General features: G+C 41.0%; 1 protein-coding gene and 1 long non-coding RNA gene across 11 annotated transcripts in view; one reads left to right on the top strand and one right to left on the bottom strand.

The window, feature by feature from the left end:
* The window catches only part of ZSCAN31 (zinc finger and SCAN domain containing 31), a 35401-nt gene that overhangs the window by 15097 nt on the left and 1697 nt on the right, over positions 1-18607 (top strand). For 2 of the 10 annotated variants that reach the window (XM_033216525.1, XM_033216524.1), the window contains 3 exons: positions 9819-9972; positions 17023-17495; positions 18189-18339. In XM_033216525.1, the coding sequence (XP_033072416.1) occupies positions 17115-17495; positions 18189-18339 (532 nt within the window). In that variant the 5' untranslated portion in view covers positions 9819-9972; positions 17023-17114. Of the gene's footprint in view, positions 1-9320; positions 10682-10771; positions 10935-17022; positions 17496-18188; positions 18340-18607 lie in introns of those variants that run through there. The other 8 variants (XM_033216530.1, XM_033216529.1, XM_033216526.1 and 5 more) reach the window with 7 other exon arrangements.
* LOC117086906 lies at positions 2209-13750 on the bottom strand. Its single transcript, XR_004438616.1, has 3 exons — positions 13740-13750; positions 8265-8269; positions 2209-2470 (listed from the first exon to the last, which is right to left on the bottom strand). It is a non-coding gene; the product is annotated as an uncharacterized LOC117086906 (long non-coding RNA).

The following is an 18607-nucleotide window of genomic DNA, read 5'->3' as shown; positions in this document are numbered from 1 at the left end:
GGGACAGTCCTTGAGAATTGCTTTGCCTTGATGTAAGGGGCATGAGGTGGAAGGAATGTAACCTTCTGTGAGGCAACTTTTTGACCAAGGAAAATTCCCAGAGACAGGCTCAATTAAGAGACATCAGCTACCTACTCTCCTGTTTGTTTGGTATAGTAAGAAATGGAAATAACTATTCCAGAGGAATGTTTATAACTTCCTTTCTTCCTGAGGAAATTTATAAGAATAGATTAGTAAAAAGATGTACAGTTCCTATTGTTGTAGCATATCTTAAAGTCATAAAGGATATTTACTGTCTCTCTCCTCTACTATCCATTCTAGATTCCCCTCATCCTTTACTATCATCTGTGATCATTTAGGTAGTTTACCTGGTAGGTGACCAAACCACTCTGGTAACTATGTTCCTCTCAGATTGTGGCTGCTGCACTTGTCCATTTAATAATAAAGATTGTACCGAGGAGGCTGAGTGCCGTGGCTCACACCTATAATGCCAGCACTTTGGGAGACTGAGGCAGGTGAATCACTTGAGGTCAGGAGTTCAAGACTAGCCTGGACAACACGGTGAAACCCCGTCTCTACTAAAACTACAAAAATTAGCCGGGCGTGGTGGCGGGTGCCTGTAATCCCAACTACTCAGGAGGCTGAGGCATGAGAATTGCTTGAACCTGGGAGGCAGAGGTTGTAGTGAGCTGAGATCATGCCACTGCATACTGCATTCCAGCCTGGGAGACACAGAGTGAGACTCAGTCTCAAAAAAATAAATAAATAATAAATAAAAGATTGTACTGAGGAGAAGCAAGAAGCAAGAGACAACCTAATGGATAACATGAGTGACAAACTTCACTTTTCCCTGTCCCCACTGTGTAATAGCAGACTTACCTTCTCTTGATATTGGAACCATCAACTTCTGCCAGGGTGGTGACTCCTCTTCTTGTCTGCTGATGTCAGAAAAAGGAGGTGAAAAAATCTGTGTGGCAGCCCTACCTTTCCATTTACAGGGACTCCGTATTTGTCATGGTGAAAATGTTCTTCTAGGAACGAAGACTTTTGGACTCATAGAGCCTAGAATCAAGAGGGTACATAGAAAGCACATCTTTCCCTATGTGGATCACTAGGAGTGAGGGAATTCAGAGCTTCTTATACCTCTACTCCTTTGTTCCCAGGCATGCATACTTGCATACTAGGAAACAAACACTACATAATAATTATTGTCTTAAGGTGTTTATACTTTGCTCTGGAGGATGACACCCCATTGTTTCAGGGTATCATATGTAAGTTGGCACTTTAGCTATGATTTCAAAGCTATGCTCTATCTGGCCAGCATGTTCCTGGTGGCTAAGTATGTGATAGAACCAGTGGATCCCATGGTCATGTGCTCACTGCTACACCTTCTTTGAATCTATGTGAAGTTATGCCAGATCCTATGTGAGTGGATCAATGATTCTGTATGTTCTTGGATAATAGTACTAGCTGAGTCCTGTGAGCAGACAAGGCAAACCCACACCAGAATATTTGTTAATTCTAGTCAAGATGAATCACTTGCCACTGATGGGATTGGTCCCCTCATGATGTGCTACCGTATCAATACTCAATATTAATTTTTGTTGCAAGTAAGTTGGACATTCAGTTGTAGCCAGGCGCCACTGAGTGGGGAGAGACCATGCTGTTAGACATAGATAGCCTCCATCTCTGCTGCTATGTTTACCTTGTTCATGACTCCATCCTGCCAGCACTGGGGTAGCTAATGATGGAGGCTGGTTAATATAAACCAGCAAGGTCATTCTGTCTGCTTATTTGTTCATTGCCTTTTCCATGGTGAATGTTCTATAATGGCTTTTAATGTGTACAACAGAGATCTTTGGACTTTCTTCCCACTCTTATAGGTCCATCCACATGACTCTCTTTCCCAGACCTCTTTGTTTTCAATCTTCCAATCATTTTTCTTTTCTTTCTTTCTTTTTTCTTTTTTTTTTTTGAGTCATAGTTTCACTGTGTTGCCTGGGTTGGAGTACAGTGGTGCAATCTCAGCTCACTGCAACCTCCGCCTCCTAGGTTCAAGCAGTTCTTTTGCCTCAGCCCCCTGTGTAGCTGGGACTACAGGCACATGCCACCATGCCTGGCTAATTTTTTCTTTTTTTTTTTTTTTTTTTTTGCATTTTTAGTAGAGAACTGGTTTTACCATGTTGACCAGGCTGATCTGGAGTTTCTGACCTCAAGTGATCCACCTGCCTTGGCCTTCCAAAGTCCTGAGATTACAGGTGTTAGCCACCATGTGTGGCCCAATCTTTTTTCTTCTAGTTCCCTAAAAACCAGACATGATATTCATCATTACCCTAAATGTACTAGATACATTTTTACCTGTAGCCATATAGATAACTAACTGCACCTAACTAGGTGTACCATTCAAAACTCTGTCCATTGGGTGGAATTCCCTTGACTACTAATGCCAGGATCACATCAGAGAGGAGTTCTAAGATAGCCACCATCTATTTTCAGCCTTTACTAACATACCATGATACTTAACCCAAATAATCCAAACTCAGTATTTTTCTTCCTCTGTCAATTAGTCATAAGGAAACTCCACCAAACACAATTATCACACACTCCTATAGTCACAGGAATGAGCTCAAAGATAGGTGCTAGTGCAGTTGAGATGGATGACAGGAGCATGTGGGCCACCTACTCAGAAAGCTTATTTGCCCTCTAGTCCTGCACATGTCCAATGCTGAACATACCACACACATCTTGTGAGGCACTGTTGCTGGACCCATCCAATCTGATATCTTGGTGGATCTGATAGAATTACAGTAATTCTTCATTGAAGAATATTATTGAAGAATAATTCTTCATTGAAGAATATATCATTGAAGATATATTGGAACCATTAACTCCTGCCAGGGTAGTGACTCCTTTTCTTGTCTGCTGATGTCTTAGAAAAAAGAGGCCAAAAAACCTTTGTGGCAGCCCTACCTTTCCATTTACATCTTCATTGAATATATTTCCCTGCTTCTGTAGAAAATGTATCCTAGCAAGGCCTCCAACATATCACATTTTGCTCATGTGGTCTGAATAATACATTATCAGTAGAGTGAACCGATATAACACCCTTAGAATTGTACCTTTAGTCCACATCCCTTCTGACTACAATATGATAGGCGGCAGGAGAGATAACATAGCCCCTGGGAAACAACCAGAAACCTTTGTCTATCTTTTCATGCTTTTGTTCTTCCTTTCTAAGAGGGACGGAAAATAATGCATTTACCAAATCAATGACTACACATTATGTACCTGAAGTCATATTAATCTGTTACAGAAAATATACTGCATATAGCATTGTAGCTGCAACTGGGGTTACTACTTGGTTGAGTCTGCAGTAGTTAACTGTCATTCTTCAAAGTCTGCCTGGCTTTGTAGAGAGCTGGTGAGATAAAGGTGGGGGATGATCATGTCTACCACCTTTGCATTCTTTTCATCTTTAAGATTGATATTAACCTTTCCACTCCCACTGAGATGCAAAAATTTTTTTTTCTGAGTACTCTTGGTTGGGGAATGGGTAGCAGTTTCAGAAACTACCACTTGGCTTTTTCTAGTACAATAACTCTATAATAAACCCTAGCCCAAATGATCAACGTGGGGTTACTCCAACTCTAAAGTATGTTCATATTTTTATATTCAGAAATGAGAGTAATATATATTGTTTTATATTCAGAAATGAGAGAAATGACCAATGCAGGCAGAGAGTGTCTGTTGACTCAATATGAGCCTTATCTGGGCCAGAACTTCATTTCTTATCTGGCCCCTATATGCCCACATCCTAACAGGGGGCCACAATGACACTTTGGGTACCTAGATATCAATGTCAACTCATACCTTGTGTAAAAGGTTCATCCTAAAAAGCTTTGGATATTCCTCCTTTCTCCAATATATATCTAACTAAATAAATGTCCTGGACTGCAGTCTTTCTGTAGAAGACTTGGGGAAATGTTTCATATGCTATTTGGTTTAGTGCTACATGGTCTTTCCTCTTGGGGACACAGCCAGTTCTGAGAATTAGCTCTAGTCCAAAAACTGCAGAAGGACTTTAGACTTTTTATTATGATAGTTGCCCTCAGCCTTATCACTTACCCTTGATTTTTTAAAAAAGTACTATGGATCAAATAATATTCATCTGTATATAAGCAACATCTCCCAGGGCCCTTGCCAGAATATTAAATCATAGTAGAGTGTCTCTATCTTGATACACTCTTTCTTATCCAAGTTTATATATCAGATTCCTGTTGACCCAGCTCTCTTAGGATCTAATTCTATATGTATGATCCTAGGTTCTGACACTACGTGTTGGCTAGGTCCTACAGCAACTTTGGTAGATAGTGTTTTTACTCCCTTTGCAGACCCAGTACTTATCTAGCCAGATTTTGCTGTGATGTAACCCTAGGAACTAACATAGTGTCCAGTTGTGGTGGTGAGGTGTGTCCTGAGCGGGCACACATCTTCAAGCAAGTAGAGAACACTAGGGAGGAATGGGATACTTTTGAAGGTCCATAGGGTTCAGGAGAATCTGAGGAGTCAAGACTTTTTAGTGCTTTGGCCTAGATACCCGTATCCTCAATTGTAGAGTTCCATTCCTTTCCAGTTAGCTCTCTGGCATTAGCGTAGCAAGCCTGCTGGATGTGATATCTTTTCTCAAGCTCTGCTACACATTCAGCTGAGCCCCAGGCCTGATCGTCAGCCTTTGCTGCCCTGTGGCTGAAGGAGACTCTATATGGTGCCAGAGATGTCTCTGAATTTTTCACTGCGTCTTACATTCATAATCACCCAATTCCATTGCTTTCTTCCAATGCATCTGTGGTCCTCAAAAACAGCTCTACCATTTCAAAGTCATTATAAATACATTTTCTACCTAAATTCTAAAAAAAATATTAGGAGAACATTCCTTCTAGGGCCTTTTGTGTTCCGACACATCTTACAGTATCTGCCAACAATGCAAGGCCCTGATCATTCTTTTGCCCATGCTATTTCTCAGGATTATTTATGCAGCTCATAAGCTACCCCACCTCTTCTTTGTTTTTAGTGGCTCCCAGGCATCCAAACTATGACAGTTGCATCAGCTCTCCGAATGAGGTAAGATAGAAGCCAGTCCCTTGGGCCACCCTCCAAAGAGCCAGAACAGAGGATGCATGCTCCAATTTTTTCTTTCTCCCAAGAAAGAATTCATAAGCCAGGACATTCTCGCCTAGCTCTGAGCTGTGCCCACTTGGGGGAAGGGCTGACATGACCCCTATGGTCTGAAGTTTGTGTTCCCCCAAAATTCTTACATTTAAACCTAGCCCCCAAGGTGATGGCATTAAAAGGTGAGGACTTGGGAGTGATTAGGTAATGAGAGTTCTGCCCTCATGAATGGGGTTAGTGCCCTTATAAGAAAAGGCTAGAGGGAGCCTGTTTGCCCCATCTACCAGAAGAGGACACATAGAAGGCACCATATCTATAAAAGCAGAGAAAAGCTTTCACTCTATGCCAAATCTGCTATTGCCTTGACCTTGGACTTCTCAGCCTTCGGAACTGTGAGCAATGAATTTCTGTTGTTTATGAAGTACTCAGTTTAAGGTATTTTGTTATAGCAGCCTGACTGGACTAAGACATTGTGTAAAGTGAAATTGTACTTCTTACCCATTTCAATGTAGTAGGTTTGGCTTTTAGCATACCTGGGGTACTGCAACTTTTTAACGTGACTCTAGAATTCTCATAAGGATATGTTGATCCATATATAATTGTTAATCAGCATTTCTGTAGGGGAACCAGGCTAGTACTTCCAATTCCGCCATCTTTCTGATGTCACTCCTAACCCAGAATTTTAAATCCAGTGGAAATGTCCTTCAAAAATAAGAGTGAAATAAAGACATTTTCTATTAAATGAAAACTGAAAAATACTTCTCCAGCAGACTTGCACCTGCACAGAAAACCAACCAACCAAACCAAACCAAAACCAAACCCTAAAGAAAAACAAAAAAAACTTCAGACTGAAGGGAAGTGATAGCTGGAAACTCAGATCTACAAGAAGGAATGAAGAGCATCAGAATGGTGAATATGTATGTGAACATAAAAGCCTTGCTTTTTAGTTAATTTCTTTTAAAAACAAGGGATCATTTAAAGCAAAAATAGTATCATTCTAAGCTGGCAGTTACAACGTACAGAGAAGTAAAATATATAAGAATAGTACTACAAAAGATGGGTGTATTAGTCTGTTATCATGCTGCTATGAAGAAATACCCAAGACTGGGTAATTTATAAAGAAAGGAGGTTTAATTGACTCACAGTTCTTCATGGCTGGGGAGACCTCAGGAAACTTACAATCATGGCAGAAGGAGAAGCAACATCTTCTTCATATGGCGGCAGGAGAGAGAAGAGAACAGAGTGAAGGGGAAAACCCCTTACAAAACCTCAGATCTCATGAGACCTTAGTATCATGAGAATAGCACAGAGAAGACCACCCCATGATTCAATTACTTCCCACTGGGCCCCTCCCACCACATGTGGGGATTATGGGAACTACAATTCAAGATGACATTTGGGTAGGGACACAGCGAAACCGTATCAATGGGCAAGAGCAAAGGAATAATAATGTTTTAAGTTTCTGTCTATATGTGAAATGGAAAGTGTTAAATATGCAACTAAGACTAAAATGTGAAGTGATACAATATTATTTCCAATTAGGCTGTGATAAATTAAAGATGGGTACTGTAATTACTGTAACAGGCATGGGATTCCTGTCTATTTCCACTACAGCACTTACTTATTCAGAAGTGGGTTTATTTTTAAGTCTATAAAGCATAAGTGATTCTGCATTTGCATGTTTCTTCAAGTGCCCTGGCCTGGAATGATACCTAGCAATGTGTTTACATGGTTCATAAACTTGCAAAATTTGAGGGGAAAAAAATGGATATTTTAGCAACAGGTGTTTAAACCACTGTTTGTTTGTTTCCATTTCTGACTCCTCATCTCTTATTTTTCTCTTGTTGAGTGGCACTGAAATAACAACAGAGAATTTTAGCATCTGGTAAGGGGACACTACCTTAGAAATGAATCATTTTAACTACAATTTGAAAAGATATTTTGGCATGATTTAAGCAATAAATGCTAAATTACAAAATGAAATAATTTATTAAAGAACTGAGAGCAAATTTAAATTTAAAAATTAATGGAGGCTGGGCATGCTGGCTCATGCCTGTAATCCCAGCACATTGGAAGGCCAAGGTGGGCAGATCACCTGAGGTCAGGAGTTTGAGACCAGCCTGGCCAACATGGCAAAACCCTGTCTCTACTAAAAATACAAAATTAGCCGGGCGTGGTGGCGCATGCCTGTAATCCCAGATACTCGGGGTATGAGAATCGCTTGAACCCGGGAGGCAGAGGTTGCAATGAGCTGAGATCAAGACACTGCACTCCATCCTGGGAAATAGAGCAAGACTCCTTCCCCACCCCCCGCCAAAAAAGTTAATGGAATGAGAAACAAAAGAAAGATAATAAAATCAATGGAAATTATTCTGACATTAGGAAGCAAATTATAACAAAAGAAACAATGTCAAATTATATGAAATCAGCAACTCATTAAGAAAAAAAGCTAAACTTTGAATATGGTAAAAAATAGGCTCTTGGATTTTCTATTGAAGAAAAGTGAATCACTGAACATATTGAAAAGAGATTTAAATTTCTTGCACATTTGACACAAAATACCTATATTGACAAAAACAACATAATATGCCATTGGCAATGAGGACATCTAAGACCAACTAGTTAATGTGTCATCAACACAGAGATTCTCAGATTAGTCCCCACATAAAAAAATTTTAATGTCCTGAAATCTTGTAGCTCATAATTGAAAGAAACTTGATAGAAGTTTACTCAAATGTCAACAATTTTAAAAAGCTTTTGATCAACTATGCTAAAGGAAAGGCTACATTAACCTTTTATTCTTTCTAGAAAAATTTAAATTATGAAATTAACATACAAAGAAGCAGTCCAAGAACATAAAGCCAACAAATTAGGGGAGAGTTACTATAGGTGTCAGGCAGTTAAATAATAAAAATATTTTGTTATTTTTCTGATTTTTGTTTGTGATGTTTGGGAGACTTTAAAATCTGTAGTATGGCCAGGTGTGGTGGCAGCAGCTCACACCTTTAATCCCAGCACTTTAGGAGGCAGAAGCAAGAGGATTGCTTGAGCCCAGGAGTTTGAGGCTGCAGTGAGCTACGATCACACCACTGCACCCCAGCTTGGTTGACAGAATGAGACCCCGTCTCAAAAAAAAAATGTAATGTGATGTAAAGAATGTATTTTCCATTCTATTTTTATTATTTATTATTATTATTTTTTGAGATGGGGTGTCACTCTGTCACCCATGCTGGAGTGCAGTGGCACAATCTCAGCTCACTGCAACCTCCGCCTCCCAGCCTCAAACAATCCTCCCACCTCAGACCCACAGACATGTGCCACCATGCCTGGCTAATTTTTGTATTTTTGGTAGAGATGGGGTTTCATCATGTTGCCCAGGCTGGTCTTGAACTCCTGAGCTCATGCAATCTGCCTGCCTCAGTCTCCCAATGTGCTAGCATTACAGGTGTGAACCACCACGCCTGGCCCATTTTCCATTCTAAATCTCCATTTTTTTTCTTCTTCCTTCTTTCTTTTCTTTTTTTTTATTTATATATATTTTAATTTTGGAGACTGTGTCTCAGTCTGTCACTCAAGCTAGAGTAGAGTGGCATGGTCATGGCTACTACACCTGCTGATTCTCCCTGCCCAGCCTCCCCAGTAGCTGAGACTAATAGCATGAGTCACTGTACCTGGCTAATATTTTTTATTTTTTGTAGAGACAGAGTCTTACTATGTCACCCAGGCTTGTCTTGAACTCCTGGACTCAAGAGATCCTCCTATCTTGGCCTCCCAAAGTGTTGGGATTACAGGTGTGAGCTATTATGCCTGACCTAAATCTCCATTTTCATACCTATGTTTGTACTTGTTATTTTGAATTCTTTTTCTCAAATAGGGTCTCTTGAATTGTATAAACTGGATCTCCCTCTGTCTGTATTCCTCATTACATTATAAACCCCATGAGGATGAGGACCTTATGTCCTTCGTTATTATTATATCCAGCAAGCCCTTGGCACAAAGATAGCATTCAATGAAAATCTATATAATGAATGAATGAATTGTAAAAAATCAATTCAACCTCTTAACATGTATTATCTGTCTTCTTGATTTCTATTGCTACTGCCTTGATTCAGGCCCTTACTCTCTCTACCCTGGATTCTTGTAGTAGTCTCCTAGCTGGTCTCCCTGCTTGTAGACTCCTTTCCTTACAGTCCATCCCCACATGGCTGCCAATATAACATTTCTAGATGTAAATTTGATCAGATTGCTCAAATTCCTTGGTTAGGGATCCAAAAAAAGTAAGAGCTGGTGCCCCTGCCACATATTCCACTCTCCAGTCATGCTGATCAGCCCAGTTCTTTGGATGTACCAAAGGATCTCACCCCAGTTCTGCTTTTGTACATTTGATTCTCTCAGAAATTTATTTCCTTTGCTCCTTTTCCAGTGTACACTGACAGATTCCTGCTGCTTCTTGTTTTGCCCCATTAGTTTTCCTCTCTCTTCCATGCCACGAATTCAAACTAATACATACATTTATTTCCTACATACGTACTTAGCATTTTATAAGTTCCAGAGACTATCCTCATCGATTTACAAGCACTGATTTTATTTTACTTCATTTCACATGCATCAGTTTTACGTAGTTACTTGTTTACACGCTCTTCTTCTAGACTTTGGGATTCCAGAAGACAGAGGTTTGAGAGTAAAAAACAAAATAACAAGACCATAACAAAAACAACTCTGTATTCTCGTCCCCACCATTACCATCTCCCCTTTGTGATGTCAAAGAGACCAGAGGAAGTGGACAGACTAGGAGAAGCATAGGTAAGTATTAGAGACAGAAAAAGTATGAAGTCTCTTCTGTGAGGACTAACAATAGTGATGCCATTTTACAACCTTGATGACTGTGTTCTCAAGAAACAAAGCAAATGTTAATCCTGCCCTCAGCTTCAACAGAGCATAACAGCCCTAACCGCAACAGAGCCTAATGACCCTAACCACATCTGTCCCCAGTTGGAAAGTCTGCAAACAGTTCCAACTGGCCAGCACTACCCCAACCCCTCCCCAATAGGAACTTTATTATAAAAGCCTCAGCTTGTAAGCGATCAGAGTATCAGCCAGATTCCTGACTGGAACTCTTCTTAGGCTTATTCCTGTGAATAAACCTGTTTGGCCGTGGAATTGCCTCCTGTTACTCGCTCTCTTCCTTTATATCTTCCTAACACCTTCCGGCTCTAATGTTTTGCGTCTCGATGACCATCTAGCTCCTAAATGCTGGGGGCCGCTCCCCATAGAAATCCCTCGCCGCATTTCTCCGCCTCGTACCCAGTGGGGCTGGGATTTTTGGTCCCGGGTTTTGCAATAAGGGAGTCACCAAGATGCAGCCACCTCTGGAATTCCTAGAAAGGAAAGAGTTGCCTGGCTTCAGCCAGTAGGCTCAGAACGGCTGACGCATTTCCGGCCTTTGCGGTTGATCGGTCATTGGGGTGCTGCAGCCCCGCCACCTGTTCCGTAGCTTCCCGGTGCCCCGAAGGTGAGTCTTGGTCCCTGGTCGCGACCCGCCAGGCTCCCGGAACATTTCAGGTCTGTGCCTCGGAGTAGGCGGGGAGGGAACGTCTGCGCAGGCGTGACCCCCGCCCCTACACATTCACTGGCCTGAAGTCCCCGTGGAGTAGGTGGAGGTCCCGCCCCTGATCTTGAAGGTTAAACAGCCTTTCCTTGTCTGAGATAACGCCCGGAGCTCTTTGTCCTGCCTCCAAGACGATTAAGGAGCGCAGACACAAAAGGTGAGGTTAGAGCGAAAGTTTAATAAGCGAAAGGAAAAAGCTCTCTGCCAGCAGAGAGGGGCTCCCGACCGGGAGTACCCACTATGGAGCCCGTTCTGAGATTTTTGTGGACTGGAAAGGAGAATTCGCTTAGTCTGCGGGCTGCCTTGGCGAACGCTTGACTGAGCTTGGCTCGGGACCAATCAGGAACTGAAATGATGATTCATAGATGCGGCTTAGCTTGGCCCAGGACCTATCAGAATCTGAAGTGAAAGCTTGGCCCGGACCAATCAGGGGCTGAGGCGATGATTCACAGAAGCTGGGCATATCTTGTTAATGAAGGAAAGTAGAGCCCCCGCCGGAACCTACCAGAGCCCACCGTGCCCATACCCACAAAAGGAGAAGAAACTTTTCCTGGGAACCTGCTGACTATACAAAGGACAAAGGCATTATGTGCCAGGCCTTGTTCCCTTATCTGAGTGAGCTGGAGGTTCTGTGCAAGTTTTTATCCAAACGGCCCGAGGTTTTTCTATCTGTGCAGCCGTGGGCATATCTATAGGCACAACACCCTGTGCTAGTTCCCTTATCGGTGTCTGCAACGTGAATTTTTTTCCCAGGCTGCGTTTTATGCTATGTGGAGATGAGACACTGACCCATGGACGGGGGCGGGCTCTCCAGGGACCCTTCCCTTGCTATCTACCTAAGGCAAGCTAGGTAGCTCCTTTCACAGGGTGGTGGGAAAGACCCCTAGAGGGGGCGGAGCTTTAGCAGCGAAACCGAGGTCGAGAGGTAGAGAAGGGGTAGACCTCGCTCCCTGTCAAAAGTCTTATTCAAAAGCCTTATTTCCTATATACACGTAACTTTTATTTAATAAGTCAACATTATGCAATGTTTGTCGCATATAATGTTTTCTTTAAATATTGTAAAACCACAAACCTCATAACTTGTCACCTCTAGTTTCTAATGCATCTCTAAAAATTAGGGACATTTCGCTACATAACCACAATATTATTAGCACACCCAACTAAGTGTAGGCGCTTCACCTAACACCTAGGTCATGTTTAAATCCCTCCACCCCCTGTTGTCCCACAGATGTCTTTTACACCTGTTTGTACCAACTAGCATCCAATCATAGACCACTCACTGCATGTAGTTAAGTCTTAATCTAGGGCAATTTTACCCTTTGCCTCCCTTCCTCCCATCCCATTGCCTTGTTGAAAAGGAGGCTCTTCCAGTCTTCCTGTAGTGCATCCCCAATTTTTGATTTGACTGTTTCCTCATGGTATTTAAGTTCTTCCTCTGTTTTCTTGTCATCGTAGTTGGTTATCCTTTGGGATATATTTTACAACACAGATGATTTGTGATTTACATGATCTCTTTGTTGCTGTTGCTAATTATGCTGACATGAGATAATGTTCTCACGAATGAAAACATTCTCTTTTATGCTCTTTCTGCCATGTTTTTATTTCAGTGAAGGACAATGGGGACACATCAAACTCTGCACTGTTTCACTCTTTGCTGTCTGACACCTCATAGACACTTAGTAAATATCTGTGAAATGAATTCCTTTGTGGATTACAGGCAATGCATAGAAACTTAATCTTGTATTTAGGATGAGCTCTCCCACTTTCTCCAGGAGTATACCTTGTATACATTTTTCAAATTATGGCTTTTATTTTATTGTATTGTAATTATATCCTCATGAGCTATAAACACCTATGTATTCCCAGCTCTTAGCACAGCTCCATAAATTGATTGTCCAGTGACTGAACTGCTTTTACAAAGGTTAAGCTGTTTCTCCTTTCATGTGTACAGTAACATCTAAACTAAGTGGAAGTCTTTCCAGATTCAATGCAATAGCCTACACCCCCTCCACTTTACCCTTTTTTCAACTCTTGCCTCTTCTGCTTCTACTCTTGCTTTCTTCTTCTACTCTTGCCTCTACCCTCATTCCCTCAGCTCATTCTCCATCCAGTAGCAGAGCTTCTCAGTACATAATTCAGCCTTGTCACTTCCTTTCTTAAAGCCTTCAGTGGTTTCTCTATTGCATTTATAAAATCCTAACTCCTATGCCCTACATGATCTGACTCCTGCTTGTCTTGCCAGCCTAATATTTTGCCACTCTTCTCCCACATGACTGTAGACACTCCAGCCTCCTTTCCTGTCTTTGATGGCAGCATGCACTTCCTCAGGGCCTTTGGATAGTCCAGAGTGCTCTTCCCCTCCCTCATCCCTACTCTGTATGGCTCACTTCTTTTGCACTTAAGGGCTCAGCTTAAATGTTACCTCACCTCCCACTACCTCATCTAAATAGGCTACATGTATTTGGTAACTCAGTGCCTCATTTATTTTCCTCAAATTAATCATCACAACTCATAATTATTTTATTTGCCTCCTTACTTATTTTTGTTGTTGCTTTTATTTTCAGTTTGTCTTCCCTGTTAAAATATATACTCCAGCAAAACAGGGCCTGGTCCCATCTTTTTCACCATTGTAGCCCTAGTGCCCAGCCAAGTACCTGATATGTTATGGGTGCTCAATGAACATTTATTGACTAAACGAGCAAGTAAATGGATCAGTTACTAGTAATGAGTCTCCTTGCCCCTTGCCTCCTAAGCCTTAGTTGCTGATAAAGTCATAAGTTGAGTCAGCAGTCAACTGCCTTTTATTGTTTTATCCCCCTTTCATGCCCTGGCATGAAACAGTGAGCCTGGTTCCCTACAACCTTAGACATACCACATTTAATCCTCCAGGAGTTGAATTCTAGGATGTCTTTGACTGTTTCTGCAGTCAAGTCAGTTAGCCCACAGCATCAACTCCACTAACTACTCTGTGTTTCTGTTTCTGGTCCACTGAGATTTTTGTCTTGTATTTATAGCTGGCCATATCTTTCTCTTTATCCCCTTTTATATATCATCTTCCAATGCCAAATGTTTGGAGTCAATTGGTAATTAGTCATAAATTGGCCTGTTTCATATCACCCTGCAAAAATGAATCCGATTTTTAATGTTGCTTTTGAGCTGTTGTTGGGATGTTCAGGGGGATACCCCTGGTGGGATCTAGAGATAGGCTTCAGTACACAAATGGGAGGTCACCACTGGTCACTGTCTGTCCTGGATTTTCTTGAATATTTCTTCTAGTATTTTCAACTGTCCACTGAGTATTAACACATGATGTCAATATTTTATTTTGTTGGGTTTATTTCCTCTATGAAAGGAAGATACTCAATTTACTAATTCTACTTTACTAATAATACCTGCTCATTGATATTTATGTAATAATTGCTATGGGCCAGGTACTATGCTAAGCTTTTTATATGCATTACCTTGTATAATCACAACACTTATAAGAGGAGTACTATGGTCATTACTGCTTAGAGAGGTCACAGGATATGAACATTATTCACTGTACTGCAGTGCTTCACTAAAGATGATTTTAAATAGCTTATTCCATTTAATTCGTCAGATGTCTATCAAGTATTTGGTCCCTGCTAGGATATCAGATGACACCAAATTTGCATTTAATCAAATAAATCAGGTAAACAAAACATTGAAGATGCATTCATAATTTTTTGGCAAGTCCAGACTTGTAAGTCCTCTAGGCATTTTGAAAATAAGAAGTGTCTGTAATCTGTAGCAATTTGGGAGGGGAGATAGGAAGAGATAGGAGGACTGGGGAACATAGGGTAATGCATATACATCCTGGGAACAGGGGTGGTTTGGGGGACAAGAAGAAAGAGTGTATTTTCCCTTCTGTGTTCCCTTCCCTGCCCTTACCATGGCTTGATGAAGTGAAAGGGGATATAGGAGGGGAGAATATATTTATTTGCCTGGAAAACATTTATGGAGCACTGACAGTGGGCCAGGCACTGTGCTATGCATTAAGGATAAAGACAGTTCATGGTGGCATAAGACCAGGAGGTAAATCCTAAGCACCAATTGTGGGGAGAAGAATACAACTGATGGAGGAATACTCTACCTGTGGCTTTGGGTATGTGAGAGATTGCCTGTAGTGATCCAGAAAACAAAAAAAGCAAAATAAAAAGAGCCAGCTGTATTTCCATGGTTTCTCAATAGCATTAAAGTGCAGAACCCATATTTGCAGAACAATTTTTGACTATAAACCTAAGGCCATGAGAAGCTACATGTTTAATAATAATGGAATCCAATGCAAATTCATAATTAGAAATTGTCAGACTTTCAGTCTTCCTGAACTGAAGACTCAACAAACCAAATTACCAGATAATACAGTAAGGAGTAAAAAGATATACATTTCGCCTTGGACACTGACAAAGAATAAATGCCATGGTCTTTGTAACTCTTCAAATTCTCAATTCTGTAACATAACTTTATGTGAATATTTTATTACGGTCTGTCTTTCCCACGGTAAATACCATAAAGATAGGGACCTTTCCTTTCACCATTTTGAACTAAGCACCTCAGCACTATTCCAGACACCTAACAGACACATAATATATGAATAAATAGAATAAATGCATTTTCACCCAATAAAGTATAACTGAAAAACTGTCAAGTGCTCTCAGACCTTAATGATTCCATTAGCATTGGGCAAAAGTCAGATAAAACTTAAATTACACCACTAAAGTCAACATTGTATCAGTGTAACTACTATTAAACTTCCCAACTTAAAAGGCCACAACCCTGCGACATATTCTTACCATTTCCATCCTGAATCTTACTCAATATTTTTTAAAAATACAGATCTAACACCATGACAATGAAATAAAAGCCTTGATGCCCCTCAGTGTTCCATATAGTAAAGTCTAACGTCTTAGCCTAGAGTTGAAGGCCATTTTCTGTCCCCTGTAATGCATCTTTTTAACCTCATCTCTCACATTTTTACCCACAACCCATATTCTATAGTTCAGCTTTACCTGTCCTTATTGCCATTGTGTGTGCCCTTAAATACCTTTCCTCATGTTGTTTGCTTGATTTATGATGGCGGATCCCTTCCTTTCTCTGCCTGATAAATTCCTGTTCATGATTTTAGCCTAATTCAAATGTACTTGCCCCTAAGTCATATTCTTTCAATGTTCCATACCCACTCAGAAATTATTTTTTCTATTCTTTACTCCCTGAATATTCTGGCGAGGCCTCTATTATAGCATTAATCATCTGATATTATAGCTAGTTTTATATATCCTATTCTCCTCCTAGATCTACCATATAAACATATTACCCAGGCCTTTAAATCACTTCTACAGACTGAGTATCCCTTATCCCAAACCCCTGGGATCAGAGTATTTTGGATTTCAGATTTTTCTGGATTTTGGAATATTTGCATTAAACTTAACAGATCCCTAATCTGAAAATCTGAAATATGAAATGCTGCAATGAGCATTTCCTTTTAGCATCATGTCTGTGCTCAAAAAGTAAATAGCTCTTGCTTTTTTATTCCACAGTTACCTAATTCTCCTTCCCAGAGGTTCACCCTTCTATATCAGTTATCTGTTGCCATAATAATGTGGTATAATAAATAGCCACAAAACTTTAGTGGTATATAGTGATAAACTTATGTATAGCACATGAGTATATGGGGCATAGCTTACCTAGGGTGGGCAGGCCCTATTTATACATCTGCATTCAGCAGCTCTGCAGACCTTAGGCTAGGCCTGCTCACATGTCTGGCAGTTAGCTGGCTGTCAACTAATCTAGGATGCTCTCATCTATTCCACTGGGGTGATCTGGCTCTGTCCTACATGTCTCTTATCATCTGAAAAAATATCCTTCTTCTGGCAATTTCAGAGGGCAAGAGTAAGCAAAGCCAGTTACACAAGTACTGTTCAAACCTCTGCATGCATCACATTTGCTAATATCATTGGCAAAATCAAGTCATATTGTTGAATTCAGTGTCACAATGGAAGGGCACTGCAAAATATTAATACATGGCTACAGGGAAGGGGGAAGAATTGAGGCCATTAACATACTCTGGAAGAGCCTTTTCCCAATTGCTAAACATATGTAAGTCAGTAACTATATATACATTGTATTAACATAAATGATAGAATACCATTCATATTTCCATACTTTGCTTTTTTCCCCACTACTTTATGATTTATTTCCATTAATATATAATGCTCTATCATCAGGTGTCTTCTAAGGAAGATTAAATCAGAAAATTTTAAATCACAGTTATCCTTTCACCTAAAACCAGTGTAAGCCTTCTAAATTAACCCCAGGAATGGCTTCAACAGAGGAACAGTATGATCTTAAGATTGTGAAAGTGGAGGAAGACCCTATCTGGGATCAACAAGCCCAACTTCAAGTGAACAACTTTTCTGGCCAAGAAGCCTCCCGACAACTTTTTAGGCAGTTTTGTTACCAAGAGACTCCTGGTCCCCGAGAAGCTCTGAGCCGGCTCCGAGAACTCTGTCGTCAGTGGCTAAGGCCAGAAATCCACACCAAAGAGCAAATCTTGGAGCTGCTGGTGCTGGAGCAGTTCCTGACTATCCTGCCTGAGGAGCTCCAGGCCTGGGTGCGGAAGCACCATCCAGAGAGTGGGGAGGAGGCTGTGGCTGTAGTCGAAGATCTGGAACAAGAGCTTAGTGAGCCAGGGAACCAGGTGAGAGGACAAAGATGGACTTCTAGACATTAAATACTAAATGAAAGGTGGGGTTTGGTGACACAGGTTGGTTGGCTATAGCTGTATGTATTAGTTCTCTGTTGTGTAACAAATTACCCCTAAACCTTAATGGCCAAGACTACAGTCATCTGAAGACAAGATTCAGGTGGGCGGATCCACTTCCGAGATGGTTCACTGGTACAATTGTTGGTAGGGGGCCTCAGCTACTCACCAGCTATTGGCAGGAGGTCTTAGTTCTTTACCATGTTGGTATTCTTCATGGGGCTGCTTGAGTGCCCTCACAACATGTCAGCTGGCTTCCTCCAGAGGGGAGAAGTAGAGAAAGAGAGAGAAAGGAAAAAGCCACAGTGCTTTTTATGACTCAGAAGTTATATACCATCTCTTCTGCCTCACTTTCTATTCAGTAGAGTTGAGTTATCAAGTACAGCCCACATTCAGGGGGCTGGGGGTGGACAGTTCGATTCTACCTGGTGGATTTGTTTTAAACCACCATACTAAATTGGCCACTCTTCCCTGTTTTGCTTTTGGATACGGAATTAAACTCTGGACCTTCCACTGTGACATCTCTCTAGAAAATGTTTCATATAGTTCCATGTGATATCTTTCATTTCATATTAGCTTGGACTCCTATAATTCCCCTCTTATGAACCAAATATGCCTACCTGCCTTCAGGCTCTAGACCATGAACATGGACATTCTGAAGTGCTCTCGAAGGAGGTGGAACATCTGAAGGTCAAGCAGGAACCAACAGACATCCAGCTTCAGCCTATGGTGACACAGCTCAAATATGAATCTTTTCGCCTCCACCAATTTCGAGAACAAGGTAAGGATTTTGACAGGTCCCTTCAGGAGATCTCTGGCGGGTCTATAGAGGGCAATAGTTAAGACTGTGGACTCTGGGGCTAAATTGCCTGGATTGGAATTTAAACGCTGCATTTAATAACTCTGTGACAATGGACAAGTCAGGTAACCTTCCGGTGTCTTCAGTTTATGCATATTTGAAGTGGAGATAATCATAGCACGTCAGTCACAGAGTCATTTCAGATTTAATAAATTAACATATGTAAAACACTTAGAAGAGTGCCTGCCTT

The sequence above is a fragment of the Trachypithecus francoisi genome, unplaced genomic scaffold (assembly GCF_009764315.1).
Source record: "Trachypithecus francoisi isolate TF-2019V2 unplaced genomic scaffold, Tfra_2.0 Lachesis_group10, whole genome shotgun sequence".
NCBI lineage: Eukaryota > Metazoa > Chordata > Mammalia > Primates > Cercopithecidae > Trachypithecus > Trachypithecus francoisi.
This window is presented reverse-complemented; position numbering and strand designations above follow the sequence as displayed.